This window comes from Pelecanus crispus, chromosome W, assembly GCF_030463565.1.
Source record: "Pelecanus crispus isolate bPelCri1 chromosome W, bPelCri1.pri, whole genome shotgun sequence".
Classification (NCBI taxonomy): domain Eukaryota; kingdom Metazoa; phylum Chordata; class Aves; order Pelecaniformes; family Pelecanidae; genus Pelecanus; species Pelecanus crispus.
This window is the reverse complement of record NC_134675.1, coordinates 1549862-1564134: the sequence shown is the minus strand read 5'-3', so window position 1 is coordinate 1564134 and position 14273 is coordinate 1549862. Positions and strand designations below refer to the sequence as shown.

General features: G+C 42.5%; 1 protein-coding gene across 2 annotated transcripts in view; it reads right to left on the bottom strand.

Annotated features, from left to right (window-relative positions):
* Positions 1-10619: 10619 nt before the first annotated feature.
* LOC104028113 (ceramide transfer protein) overlaps positions 10620-14273 on the bottom strand; it is a 100238-nt gene continuing 96584 nt past the window's right edge. For both annotated transcript variants that reach the window (XM_075725574.1, XM_075725575.1), the window contains one exon: positions 10620-10747. In XM_075725574.1, the coding sequence (XP_075581689.1) occupies positions 10620-10747 (128 nt within the window). The remainder of the gene's footprint in view (positions 10748-14273) is intronic.

The window sequence follows — 14273 nt, the reverse complement described above, 5'->3', positions numbered from 1 at the left end:
TCGGTCTACACGACACCAGGCCTGCTGGCAACAGATGGGGTACACCTGTCCCAAAGGGGGAAAAGGATCTTTGTGCAGAAGTTAGCAGAACTCATTGAAAGAGCTTTAAACCAGATTTAAAGGGGGGGAAGGGGATAAAACCAGGCTCGCTACAGATAAGCCTGGGGACAGCACACCAATGTTTGAGGGACAGTGTGCGAGCAAGGTCCTTGGGTCTGCCATCTCAGTGGAGGTATGGGATGGCGATCCATGCAGCAGCAAAGACACGAGGGTTACTGATGTGTTAGAAACCACGGAAGCGCCTGAGAATGATCACATAGGAATTAGGGCTTCTCCCCCCAAAAAGGTGGCAGGATCAGTAGCCCAACTGAAGTGCATCTCCACCAATGCACGCAGCATGGGCAACAAACAGGAGGAGTTGGAAACCGTTGTGCAGCTGGAAAACTATGATATAGTTGCAATCATGGAAACATGGTGGGATGACTCACACAACTGCAGTGATGCAATGGATGGCTATAAATGCTTGAGATGGGACAGGCAAGGAAAGAGAGGTGGTGGGGTAGCCCTGTATGTTAGGGAATGTTTTGATTGTCTAGAGCTTGATGATGGTGATGAAAGGGTCGAGTGTTTATGGATAAGGATGAGGGGAAAGGCCAACAAGGCAGGTATCATGGTGGGAGTCTGTTATAGACCACCCAACCAGGATGAAATATTCTATAACCAGCTGGGAGAAGTCTCATGATCGCTAGACCTTGTTCGCGTGGGGGAATTCAACTTACCAGATGTCTGCTGGAAATACAATACAGCAGAGAGGAAACAGTCTAGGAGGTTCCTGGAGTGTGTGGAGGATAACTCCCTGACACAGTTGGAGAGGGAGCCAACTAGGGAAGGTGCCCCTAAATCCAGTTGGCAATCTGTCACGAGCGGTGTTCCCCAGGGCTCTGTTTTGGGGCCAGCCTTGTTTAATATCTTTATCAACGATCTGGATGAGGGGATTGAGTGCGCCCTCAGTACGTTTGCAGATGACACCAAGCTGGGTGGGAGTGTCGATCTGCTGGAGGGTAGGATGGCCCTGCAGAGGGACCTGGACAGGCTGGACCCATGGGCCGAGGCCAACTGTATGAGGTTCAACAAGGGCAAGTGCCGGGTCCTGCACTTGGGTCACAACAACCCCATGCAATGCTCCAGGCTTGGGGAAGAGTGGCTGGAAAGCTGCATGGCCGAAAAGGACCTGGGGATGCTGATTGACAGCCGGCTGAACATGAGCCAGCAGTGTGCCCAGGTGGCCAAGAAGGCCAACAGCATCCTGGCCTGTGTCAGGAATAGTGTGGCCAGCAGGAGCAGGGAGGCGATTGTCCCCCTGTACTCGGCGCTGGTGAGGCTGCACCTGGAATACTGCATCCAGTTTTGGGCCCCTCAGTACAAGACAGACATTGGGGTGCTGGAGCGTGTCCAGAGAAGGGCAACGGAGCTGGTGAAGGGTCTGGAGCACAGGGCTGATGGGGAGCGGCTGAGGGAGCTGGGGTTGTTTAGTCTGGAGAAGAGGAGGCTGAGGGGAGACCTTATCGCTCTCTACAACTGCCTGAAAGGAGGGGGCAGTGAGGTGGGTGTTGGTCTCTTCTCCCAAGTAAGAAGTGATAGGACGAGGAAATGGCCTCAAGTTGCACCAGGGGAGGTTTAGATTGGATATTAGGAAAAATTTCTTCACGGAAAGAGTGGTCAAGCATTGGAACAGGCTGCCCAGGGAAGTGGCTAAGTCACCATCCCTGGAGGTATTTAAAAGATATGTAGACGTGGCGCTTAGGGACATGGTTTAGTGGTGGACTTGTCAGTGTTAGGTTAAAGGTTGGACTCGATAATCTTAAGGGTCTTTTCCAACCTAAATAATTCTATGATTCTGTAAATACTCCATCATAGGTGCAGAATCCGACATTTGTTCTTGTTAAATTTCATCCCATTAATCATTGCCCAATGCTCCAATCTATCCAGATCCCTCTGCAAGGCCTCTCATCCCTTGAGAGAGTCAACAGCACCTCCCAGTTTGGTATCATCAGCAAACTTGCCAATGCTGCATTCAACTCCTGCATCCAGATCATTGATAAATATATTGAACAGAAGTGGCCCTGGAACTGAGCCCTGAGGAACACCATGCTGGTGAATGGTCACCAGCCAGATGTAGCCCCATTTGCTAAAACCCTTTGAGCTCTGCCCTTCAGCCAGTTCTTCACCCAGCGCAGCATGAACCCACTCATCTCACAGCTGGGCAACTTGTCCAGAAGGATGCTGTGAGGAACAGCATCAAAAGCCTTACAAAAATCCAGAAACAACACATCCACTGCTTTCCCTTCACCCACTAGGCAGGTGACCTTATCGTAGAAGGATATCAAATTAGTTAAACAGGACTTTCCCTTTGTGAACCCATGTTGACTGCCTGATGATTGCATTGTTCTTTAAATGCCTTTCAATAGCACCCAGTATGATCCTCTCCATAAGTTTTCCAGGTACTGAGGTTAGACTCACAGGTCTGTAGTTCCCTGGGTCTTCCCTCATCCCCTTCTTGTAAATTGGAATAATGTTGGCTAGCTTCCAGTCAGCAGGGACCTCCCCAGATGCCCAAGACCTTTGGTAGATGATCAAGAGGGGTTGTCCTGGTTTTGGCTGGGATAGAGTCAATTTTCTTCCTAGTAGCAGGCACAGTGCTGTGGTTTGGATTTAGGATGAGAATAACGCTGATAACACACTGATGGTTTAGTTGTTGCTCAGTACTGCTTATGCCAGTCAAGGACTTTTCAGCTTCCCATGCTCTGCCAGGGGCACAAGAAGCTGGGAGGGGGCACAGCCAGGAGAGCTGATCCAAACTGCCCCAAGGGCTATTCCATACCATGTGATGTCATGGGCAGTATGGAAACTGGGGGGGGGGTTGGCCGGGGAGCAGCGATCGCTGCTCGGGAACTGGCTGGGCATCGGTCGGCGGGTGGTGAGCAATTGCATTGTGCATCACTTGCTTTGGATATTATTATTATTATCATCATTATTATATTGTTATTATCATTACTCTTTTACTTTATTTCAATTATTAAACTGTTCTTCTCTCACCCCAGGAGTGTTTCTCACTCTCACTCCTCCGATTCTCTCCCCCATCCCATCGGGGCAGGGGCAGTGAGTGAGCGGCTGCGTGGTGCTGAGCTGCTGGCTGGGGCTAAACCACGACAGGGGTCCTGCCATAACATCCGCTAGCTCCTCCTTCAGTACTCTGGGATGAATCCCATCAGGCCCCATGGAGTTATGAACATTCAGCCGATACAGCCAATCCTTTACAATTTCAGTGTCCACAAATGGAAAGTCACTGTTCCCACACTCGTGGTCCTCCGACTCAGGGGACCAGGCAGCCCAAGGTCTGTCAGTATTATTAAACACTGAGGCAAAAAACGCAGTGAATGCCTCCGCTTCTTCTTCATCCCTATTAGTCAGGTGACCATCTTCAACAAGTATCGGTCCAATGTTTTCTTAGACCTCCTCTTGCTATTAACATACTTAAAAAAGCCCTTCTTTTCTGACACAACACTGGCCAGTTTCATCTCTAATTGAGCTTTGGCCTTTCGTGTCTTCTCCCTGCATATGCAAACCACGGCTCTGTAATCTTCCTGCGAAGCCTGACCTTGCTTCCAGAGATCATACCGTTTCTTTTCCCTCTTGAGCTCCACGAGGAGTTCAGCCAAGCTGATTTTCTGCCCCACTTGCTTGACTTTCAACACAGTGGAATTGCCTGCTCCTGTGCTTCTTAAAACCTGACCAGCCCTCGTGGACTCCTAAGCCCTCAAAAGCAGATTCCCAGGGGACTCTGCTAAATAGCTCCCTCAGTAGCTTAAAGTTTGCTCTCCTGAAGTCCAGGGTAGCAACTCTGCTGTCCTTTTTTCATTTTTTTGTACTTATACAGACAGCCTCAGAAATGCCCAACCTCTCCTTACTGCAAATTACGTATTTTTAAAACACAGGCATAACTTATGGGACCAAGAATGTGACTGTATTCTTTTTATTTTGGGAGTATTTCTTTTTGCCAGCTGAAATTGCTGCATTCTTCAAGGGCAGGGCTTGCCTAAGGACTCTGCATTTGTTGCATTATGCTTACCTGAGGCCTGATGCAGCTGAGCTTAAGATAAGTTTTCTTTTTGTGCAAGTAATGCCTTCTATAATTTCAAGCTGTTCCTCCAGTCTTGCATACTTGTAAGGTTTCTACAACTTTATTGATTACTATATAAAAAGTAGAAATCCCTGCATAACAAATAAAAGTAGGATTGTTATTGATCCGTTAGGCACCAGCCATTCCTGCTATTAATAAAGCTTGCTCTACAGAAGCTCATCTCAGTTCTTAAAAATTCTTCATACTTTAGAAAAACCAAGTTTATCCTCTGGCACTCCTCAGTCCTGGATCTCCATTCTTCTCATGGAAATTTCCATAATGTTGTTAATTCTGTACAAACAGAGACAAAAGCTTAAATACAACTTTGCAAGTGCTGTATATTAAGACTATACTGTACAGAAACATCTTTTAACGTGCCTCTGATATGCTAGCACAAAATGAGCTTTTTGATATATAATGTGGCATTCATGTTTTCATCTCCATAACCTCAGTAATACAAGCAAACTACTTTCCTGTTAAATGTTTTCCATACATTATAGTATTGTATATAACTTTATACACGATCTAAAAGTTGGTTAAAAGGTAAAATGTTTTAAATAAGTTTCTCCAAAGCACTGAAAGTTAAAAATAACTACAAACCAGGATTTTTCTTCATAATTTTTAATACTTTTCACTTTTAAATACTGGTTTAAAATTTGTGATTGTAACATGGAAGAGCCAACTTCTTTTAACTTTTTAAAACATCATTAGGATCATAAAGCTATCATAGAACAAACAGTTACACTCTACACACTCAAGGTACTCAAAAATATGATTCATATTTTGAGTCTGTGGATGAACAGTGGCAATTCAGAGTTATCTGTACAACTTGACAAAAATACAGGTGGACAATCTGATTAGTTTAAAGAGAATCTGCACAACTTCAGATAAGCCAGCTCAGCCCAATTAAGTAAAAGGTAATTTTTTTCTCCAAAGTGCATCACATTTTTCACAGATAAATTTGCCAAAATAAGATGTTCAGGTTCTCAGGACAACAATGACCATCTCTCATCCTCATTCCCAATGCAAGTTCTACCAAGTCATTTCCTTCAGATCTAGTTAAGCAACATCCAAATTCTCCAAACAGACACAGATATTCAGAGAATGATATCTGATGAAGACAGCTGTGTTCTCAGCCCTTCAAATTGGTTCAGCTTATAAAAACAGCCATTCTAGAATCATGGGCTGCTTCTGCAAAGACCACAGCTGTATAAATACAGATCCATTAACAGGAAGAAGAGAACTCAGAGTGCACAGATATGTGGCAGTGACTGGAAAGAGGGGTGGGCTCAAGAAACGGGAAATTTTATAAAACCATAAAAGGAAGATCCCTTCTGGAAGAAAAGACCTAATGGCTAATTGCACACAGACAGTCTGAGAGCCCGATAGAGAGCTGCCTTTTTTCATTTGTTTTTAAAGAGATAATTAATACCTGTTCCTCAATCTGTATTCTTTAAGAAGCCTCTTACAACTCTGATTGGGCAGGGCTAGCTGTAGTGAAGTACCAGTGCCTTTATCTAAAAGTAAAATATTCTTTACAAATAGTATCTGTAGTTTAATTTTATTTACAGAATAAATTGCAAAAGTACATCACATTCAGTGCAAATGCAACTAATGATATAAGATTTATATACTGCTTTGTAAACTTTCCATACTTTTGTAAAATAAAGCCATCCAATTAAATTAATAAACAGTTACTTGCCTGTGTTCAACAATTACCAGAAATGGCAAATAAGGAGTTAAACTCTTTATATTTTGGACTTTTTTTTTCTTTTTTTTACATTCCCATCAGTGCCTATGGTGGAATGAACCATTGCTTGGTTGATTGTAAAATGAAGAAGTACGTTTGAGATAAGATTTTTTTTTTTTAACATCACTATATAAAATGTTCACTGGTGATACAGTAAACATGTACAAATTTTCATCTTATTTGCCTTACTAGCATTAACATATAGGCACTTTTCTACATATTCAAATTAACAGAATAACTCTGTAATAAGGCATATTCCATGCACACCATTAGAAAAAGGCAAATAAAAAGGGAAGAATTATGGAGCATGAAATCTGTGTGCATGTGTAATCATGTGTTATGTATGATTTCATCTCTATAGAGAAGATGAACAGATAAAGTAGTTTTTTCAACACTGTGTAGATCACATTTAATCATTCACCAAATCTTCATTAAGTTACTATCTTTTATTTATTTTCAGGCACCTACCATACTACATCAAATAAGACTTTCAGCTTTCTTTTGAAAAAAAAAAAAAAAAAACCAACCCAAAAAACCTCTCTCTCTCTCAAACTTTTTTCTTGAGATACACAGGTCAGTGAAACACCTGGCAGTCTCTGAAGAGTTTCCAACTACAGGACATAGATAAAAGACCTCAAAGTCAGTACCAGTCTGCTGGAGTCCTCTCTTAATGAGCATCTCCAGAATCAAAGGCAGGCAAATATCTGACATTTAAATTCTCACAGCAACTAGAGGGAACTTTCCAATAAGAACTACACATCCTTATAGAATCATAGAATCATGGAATCATAGAATCGTTTAGGTTGGAAAAGCCCTTTAAGATCATCCAGTCCAACCATTAACCTACACTACCAAGCCCACACTAAACCAATCAAGGGTAGACTAGACTAAACCATGTCCCAAAGTACCACGTCTGCCCGTTTTTTGAACACTTCCAGGGATGGGGACTCCACCACCTCTCTGGGCAGCCTGTTCCAATGCTTGACTACTCTTTCCGTGAAGAAATTTTTCCTAATATCCAATGTAAACCTCCCCTGGCGCAGCTTGAGCCCATATATAGCTCTAATGGGTTTTTGATCAAGAGGCAAGTATCAGGGCAACTCATTTTCTACACAAGCCTCATAGCATGGCTTTATTAAGATGAGGAAAACACGTGCAGGATCTGAAAATAATGTACTCATCCTCATTCTAGGCTGAGAACATTGTCCTACGTGGTCCAAACTACTTCAATAAATACTATAGTGTACCTTCTCACAGCTTCGGGAAAGCCCCAGATATCATGCAAGAAAGCAGTCCACATATACCATGGACAGATGACTCCTAGCTTTCAGGCAGTCTCTTGCTCTCTCATACAGAATCTTCCTAGAAATTTCTGGATCATGTTTAATAACAAAAATTCTGTAGCACATATTACATAACTAAAAAATACAATAGAAATATAAAGATGTCTGGAAAAAAATAAAGCTTTTTACACTCTTACTCCTTCAGAGCCAAAGATCTTCATAAGAGTAAGACAACAGAAAAGGCAAAGTCACAAGGATACCGACAGCCCTCAATTATTAACTGACATTTTATGTAACAAGATGATTCATTATAGAAACAAGCAGCAATGAACTATGATTATACAAAGCAAAACAAAACCTGCCAATAAGTCACCTAGGCTTTACTGAACTCCCCCCCCCCCAAAATACCACATATATTTTTGTGCATATAAAACACATACAGTATAGTATATGTGCATTTGTCTTTTGTGCTTTTTAGACATACACAAAAACTGCACGAGTATCTTAGGAATGTTGACAGTGAAATTCTGCAAGTTGTTTAAAATTAAAGCAGTAACCCATGTTGGTGATTCAAAGTTGTACACATTCTTCCTCTTCTAAAGCAAGCAAATAAAATAGCCATATACACGTTATCAATACATCTATTTATAATTACACACTAATTCCACAAGAAAATTTAGGAGAGCACTAGTGTCAAATATTCAGCCTCATGGTGTTGTAACACTTCTTTACTTCAGTATACAAAGCCTAGAACTTCAGCCATAAAAAGACTGTAGATCCTTCATTCCAGCATGGAGTGCTCTATGCATGGTCACTTCAACGTGGAATGCTCACCCAGTCTTGTTCTGATCACTGTAGGTAAGCAAAGACAAAATACAGTACTGAAAACTTTGAACACTAATAGGAAAACAAGAACTTGTTAAACCCCTTAAATAGTATCAGCACTGCTACTATCACGTTTGAACTATTGGCTCACAACAGCCATGTTTTAAATGGTTCACCTACGCTAGTTCTCTAACAATATACAAGTAAAAATGTGAATCATTACAGGGCTACCTGTTACAGAAGAATCAAATTACTAAGACTTTTGGAGTCCGACATAATAAATAGAACCTAAAAATAGAGGTAGCCTATGTCATGCATAGAAAAGTGATAAAAACTCATTTTCAGATCATGCTCTAATAGTCAAGCTACCAAATGCTACTTTGTAGCTGGAATTCGGTGGTTTGACACTACAGTTATACATAATGAAGTATACGGCAAGAGTCTACACTAACAAAAATTAAGCAAAGCCTTACTGAGCACAAAGGCTTACGCCTAACAGATTCAGACATCCCCAAAAGTGACCGAGAAATTATTTTCTAATGTCACATCACCATTTAAACATTAAAATAATTTTAGATTACCCAATGACCTATACCATTAAAATACATCCATTAACTTCGGAAAGCATCTGTAAATCCCTTTTCTTTATTAGGCTCATCAGAAAGACTAAAAATTTAAGTCACAGTCTTTTAAATACTCCAGTAATTGACACTGGTTTGTCAGAAAAGTTCCATTAATAAAAATCCTAGATCTAAACTATTCTGTCAATATAAAAGAATACTTTGATCTTCATAATATTCTATCAGTTATGCAATTATAACTAGAATTTAGATATCAAAATCTCACGAGGCTCTAGAGAAACTTCAGTATGTATTCTTTTCAGAACAAGTGTAAAATGCCTGTGATAGCTGAGGAAAAAAAAAAATCACAGAATAGAATCATAGAATTGTTTAGGTTGGAAAAGACCTTTAAGATCATCCAGTCCAACCATTAACCTAACATTACCAAGTCCACCACAAAACCAATTAAGGGTAGAGTAGCAATTTCATGTTTCCTGGCTTGGTGGCTGGATTATTTTTTAATGAAGGTAGAAAACTAGGAATCATTAAGATTGGAAAGGATCTCTAAGATCATCAGTCCAACCATCAACCCAACACCACCATGCCCACTAAACCATGTCCCAGAGAGCCACGTCTGCCCGTTTTTTGAACACTTCCAGGGATGGTGACTCCACCACCTCTCTGGGCAGCCTGTTCCAATACTTGACTACCCTTTCTGTAAAGAAATTTTTCCTAATTTCCAACCTAAACCTCCCCTGGCGCAGCTTGAGCCCATTTCCTCTCATCCCATCGCTAACTACATGGGAGAAGAGCCCAACACCCACCTCACTACAACCTCCTTTCAGGTAGTTGTAGAGAGCAATAAGGTCTCCCCTCAGCCTCCTCTTCTCCACACTAAACAACCCCAGGTCCCTCAGCCGCTCCCCACCAGCCCTGTGCTCCAGACCCTTCACCAGCCTTGTTGCCCTTCTCTGGACACGCTCCAGCACCTCAATGTCCTTCTTGTATTGAGGGGCCCAAAACTGGACACAGGATTCCAGGTGTGGCCTCACCAGCGCCTCTTGAAGTACAGGGGCGCAATCACCTCCCTGCTCCTGCTGGCCACACTATTCCTGACACAAGCCAGGATGCTGTTGGCCTTCTTGGCCACCTGGGCACACTGCTGGCTCATGTTCAGCCAGCTGTCGACCAGCACCCCCAGGTCCTTTTCGGCCAGGCAGCTTTCCAGCCACTCTCCCCCAAGCCTGTAGCGTTGCATGGGGTTGTTGTGACCCAAGCGCAGGACCCGGCACTTGCCCTTGTTGAACCTCATACAGTTGGCCTCGGCCCATCGGTCCAGCCTGTGCAGGTCCCTCTGCAGGGCCATCCTACCCTCCAGCAGATCGACACTCCCGCCCAGTTTGGTGTCATCTGCAAACTTACTGAGGGTGCACTCAATCCCCTCATCCAGATCATTGATAAAGATGTTAAACAAGACTGGCCCCAAAACAGAGCCCTGGGGAACACCGCTCGTGACCGGCCGCCAACTGGATTTAATTACATTCACCACTGCTCTCTGGGCTCGGCCATCCAGATGTTTTTTTACCCAGCAAAGAGTACACCTGCCTAGGCCATGAGCCGCCAGCTTCCTTAGGAGAATGCTGTGGGAGACGGTGTCAAAGGCTGGGCCCCATCCCCTGATTGGCCTGCACATGCCTGTTGAGCGCACTCAAGATGAGCCGCTCCATAAAATACTTAATCCTTTTATACTTCTACATATATTAAACATGCATGCAAATACTTGCAAGACAAACTAGTAAAAGGCTACAAAAACTAATGCTTGATAACTTGTGCAGCCCTTATTTTTCATGCTAATACACACAAATTACATGAATATTTTGAAAAGTATATCGTATACATATATTAACACTAAGCACTGAATTCATGCTAATTATAAAACATTTCTAGATTGCATACTTCTGGCCTTAAATATTTACAACAGTGAATCAAGAATAAAAAAAATGAATGTATACCTGCTAATACTAGAATAAAATAGGCTTTCCTGCCGTTTTCTCTTGCACGTATGATGTAAAACGCTTTAAGAATTTTGGATATTCTCGTTTTGCCACTGCCCGTAACACTGATGCTGGTGCCCATCCTCCTGGGTTCACTAGAAGTAGACAGACAGGAAGCCAGACACTGAAATACAGCAAATCTGCTAAAAGCTAGAAAATTTAAGTTTGTATTCCTGCAACTCTTTCTGAAATAACAGGAAAGAATAATCAGCAGAATTTATGCCCTTACAGCTTGCATTGCAGCACTTCCTACTTTTAATACTCTAATTCAGTCCAGTTCTATGATGTCAGTATTTAGAAAATATTAAACATGATGTGTTGTCTTTGCGGAATGCCCAAATGAAAGGTGATATTCTTTAAGTACTTCCAAGAAAAAACAGAAAAAGAGACTCAAGTTACTTCTTATTTCAAAGAAAATAGAAGTCAGTCTTAAATTGTCAGTAACTGCTGCATTTGCCTGCAGAATTGCTACATAGCCAATGTCTTACAAATTATTTTTAAAGCACTTTAAACAAAATTTGAACTGATTCTAAAATATGCTTAAATTCACAGGTCAAGTACTTTGCTGAAAAAGCTGCCACTTCCCATGTAAGCACAGTTCAGAATTTGTCAATGAAAATGTATTTTTTAAATAATTGGGAAACTTCTAAACAGGAAACAAAGCAGCTTACCCCAGAGTTTAACATCATATAGTATTATTTCTACAGGATTTAATACAAGTTGCATCACTCCTATATGGCAAAGATTTATTGAACCCATTTTTCAGACTTTAATTCTTTAGTAAGCCATGTAATAGGTGGTCAAAAATAATAAGCATGTGAGATACTCAAAGCATTTTGTAGCTACAGGAGAGGAGCAAATAGGTAATGTGGTTCTAATACTATAATACACTGCTAAATACTGGGTACAGTAACAATACAGTTTGGCTTTGCTAACTTGGCAGTCAATACCAAAGATTCTATCAGTTAAAAAAATTTTAAAATATGTAGACTACAAATTCTATATTACATGTAGATTACATATTACATATTACAGCTTGCAAACATCCTCATACAAAATTTATTTGTCCCTTCTTCATATTGAGGGTAAGAACCGTATCTTTACTATCAGCAGCTTTTCAGCCTAACAAGATGAACTGGGAAAAAAACTGACATCAGTACATGAATAAACAACCAGACTATTACTGAAACTAATAGATTATGCCAAGTCATCCCAGTTGCAGACATTTCTTCTACCCACCGCCCTCCACCCCAAGGTTCTGTACTTAGGACTGAGCTACACATTACTTTAATTTATTACTCCCAGAATGCCACACAAAGAAGGATCCCATTCACTAATTGATGTAGCACATTAATTCGAGTCTTTTTGATCATGAAGACCACAAGTGTGATCCTATATAAAAATTTAACATAAAACTGCATCAACCTTTTATTTGCCAGTATTCAGCTCCCCAGAATTAGCATTGTCCTGGTTTAGGCTGGGATAGAGTTAATTTTCTTCCTAGTAGCAGGCACAGTGCTGTGGTTTGGATTTAGTAGGAGAAGAATGCTGATAACACACTGATGGTTTAGTTGTTGCTCAGCACTGCTTATGTCAGTCAAGGACTTTTCAGCTTCCCATGCTCTGCCAGGGGCACAAGAAGCTGGGAGGGGGCACAGCCAGAATAGTTGATCCCAACTGCCCCAAGGGCTATTCCATACCATATGACGTCATGGGCAATACAGAAACTGGGGGGGGTTGGCTGGGGAGCAGCGATCGCTGCTCGGGAACTGGCTGGGTATCGGTCGGCGGGTGGTGAGCAATTGCATTGTGCATCACTTGCTTTGTGCATTATTATTACTGTTATTTTGTTATTATTATCATTATATTTTACTTTATTTCAATTATTAAACCCAGGAGTGTTTCTCACTCTTACTCCTCCGATTCTCTCCCCCATCCCATCGGGGCAGGGGGAGTGAGCGAGCGGCTGCGTGGTGCTGAGCTGCTGCCTGGGGCTAAACCACGACAGTCCTTTTGGCGCCCAACATGGGGCCCGAAGGGTTTGAGATAAGAACAGATTAACCAAAGTGTATTAAGGAATCTGTTAACAGTTGCCGGTCATAATATTAATTCATCTGATCTGCACCGTGCTCCTTTTTTTGCTGCACATGTTAAAGCTTGGTGTTGCTTTGTGCAGTTTGTTGTGCTCTGCAGTGATTCATGATGTTGTGCCTGAGAGATTTGTTATTAAAACTCTGACCTTAAGCACTATCTGGTATCTGGGGTTTGTACTGAAGCCATTACTGTACTTTGGGTACCTCCTCATGGAGAGAATTAGCAATTATATCTCTTCCTATGAGAGGTTTTTTATAGAGGAAATACAGAATGGCACCTTCACTACCTTCTTCTATGATGTTTCCTCCTTCATTACAACAACTTTTCAGTATCTTGAACACCCCATGGCACTTAAGATACTTCTGTTGATACTTCTTGGGAATACTGTTTCGGTTTTGACAAAGGTTAGTAAGCAATTTAAGAATATCATCCAGAGATCTGCCCCAAGGCTGGAGAGTTATGAGTGGCAGGGTGTGTGGGATCGTATGGGCAAGTACCTAGGGCAGTGGGCACCTCCAGTGTTTTGGAACTTCACCCCTGAACAAGTGCAGAATCCTGAAGAACTAGTAAAGTATTTGGAAAAAGTATGTTGTCACCCTGGCAACTCCAGAGAGACACAAATCACTGCAACGTCCTGGGGGCTTGCCCATGCCTATCGAGCCATGGTCAACACTATTCAGCACCCTCAAGGGAAATAGAAGGTCTCTGGATCTGATGACAAAACAACAGGCACTGCGGCTACTCCAACCACAGCCACGGGCACTACAGGAACTCCAACCCCACTGACAGGCACCATGGCTAAACCAGAGAACCAACCTGCGCCGGTATCAGTTGCCCCTATACAGAAGAAAAAATACACGAGGAAATCAGTTCGTTTAGTAAGGGATGAAGATGAACCAGGGCCATCACGAGAACCAGAGGAGGAAGAACCCATAAATGAGATGGTGACCACCCGATCCCTATCCCTGAGTGAGCTGCGAGATATGCGAAAAGATTTCAGCCTTCGTCCAGGCGAGCACATCATCACCTGGCTGCTCCGATGCTGGGATAACAGGGTCAGTAGCCTGGATTTAGAGGGTAAGGAAGCCAAGCAGCTGGGATCCCTTTCCAGGGAAGGGGGCATTGACAAAGCAATTGGAAAAGGGGCAAAACCGCTCAGCCTCTGGAGGTGACTGCTGTCAAGCGTGAAGGAAAGGTATCCCTTCAAGGAGGATGTTTTATACCGCCCAAGCAAATGGACCACCGTAGAGAAGGGTATCCAGTACCTGAGGGAATTAGGCGTGCTGGAGGTGATTTATAGTGACCTGAACAATGAGCAGTTACCCAAAGATCCAGATGAAGTCAGGTGCACACAACCCATGTGGCGGAAGGTGGTATGGAGCGCACCAGCATCGTATGCCAACTCGTTGGCAATACTGGCCTGGAAAGATGACGAGGCACCAAAGGTGGATGAAGTGGCTGGCCAACTCTGGGAATACCAAGAAAGTATCTCTCCCTCCCTATGGGCCTGTGTCTTGGCTGTAGAGA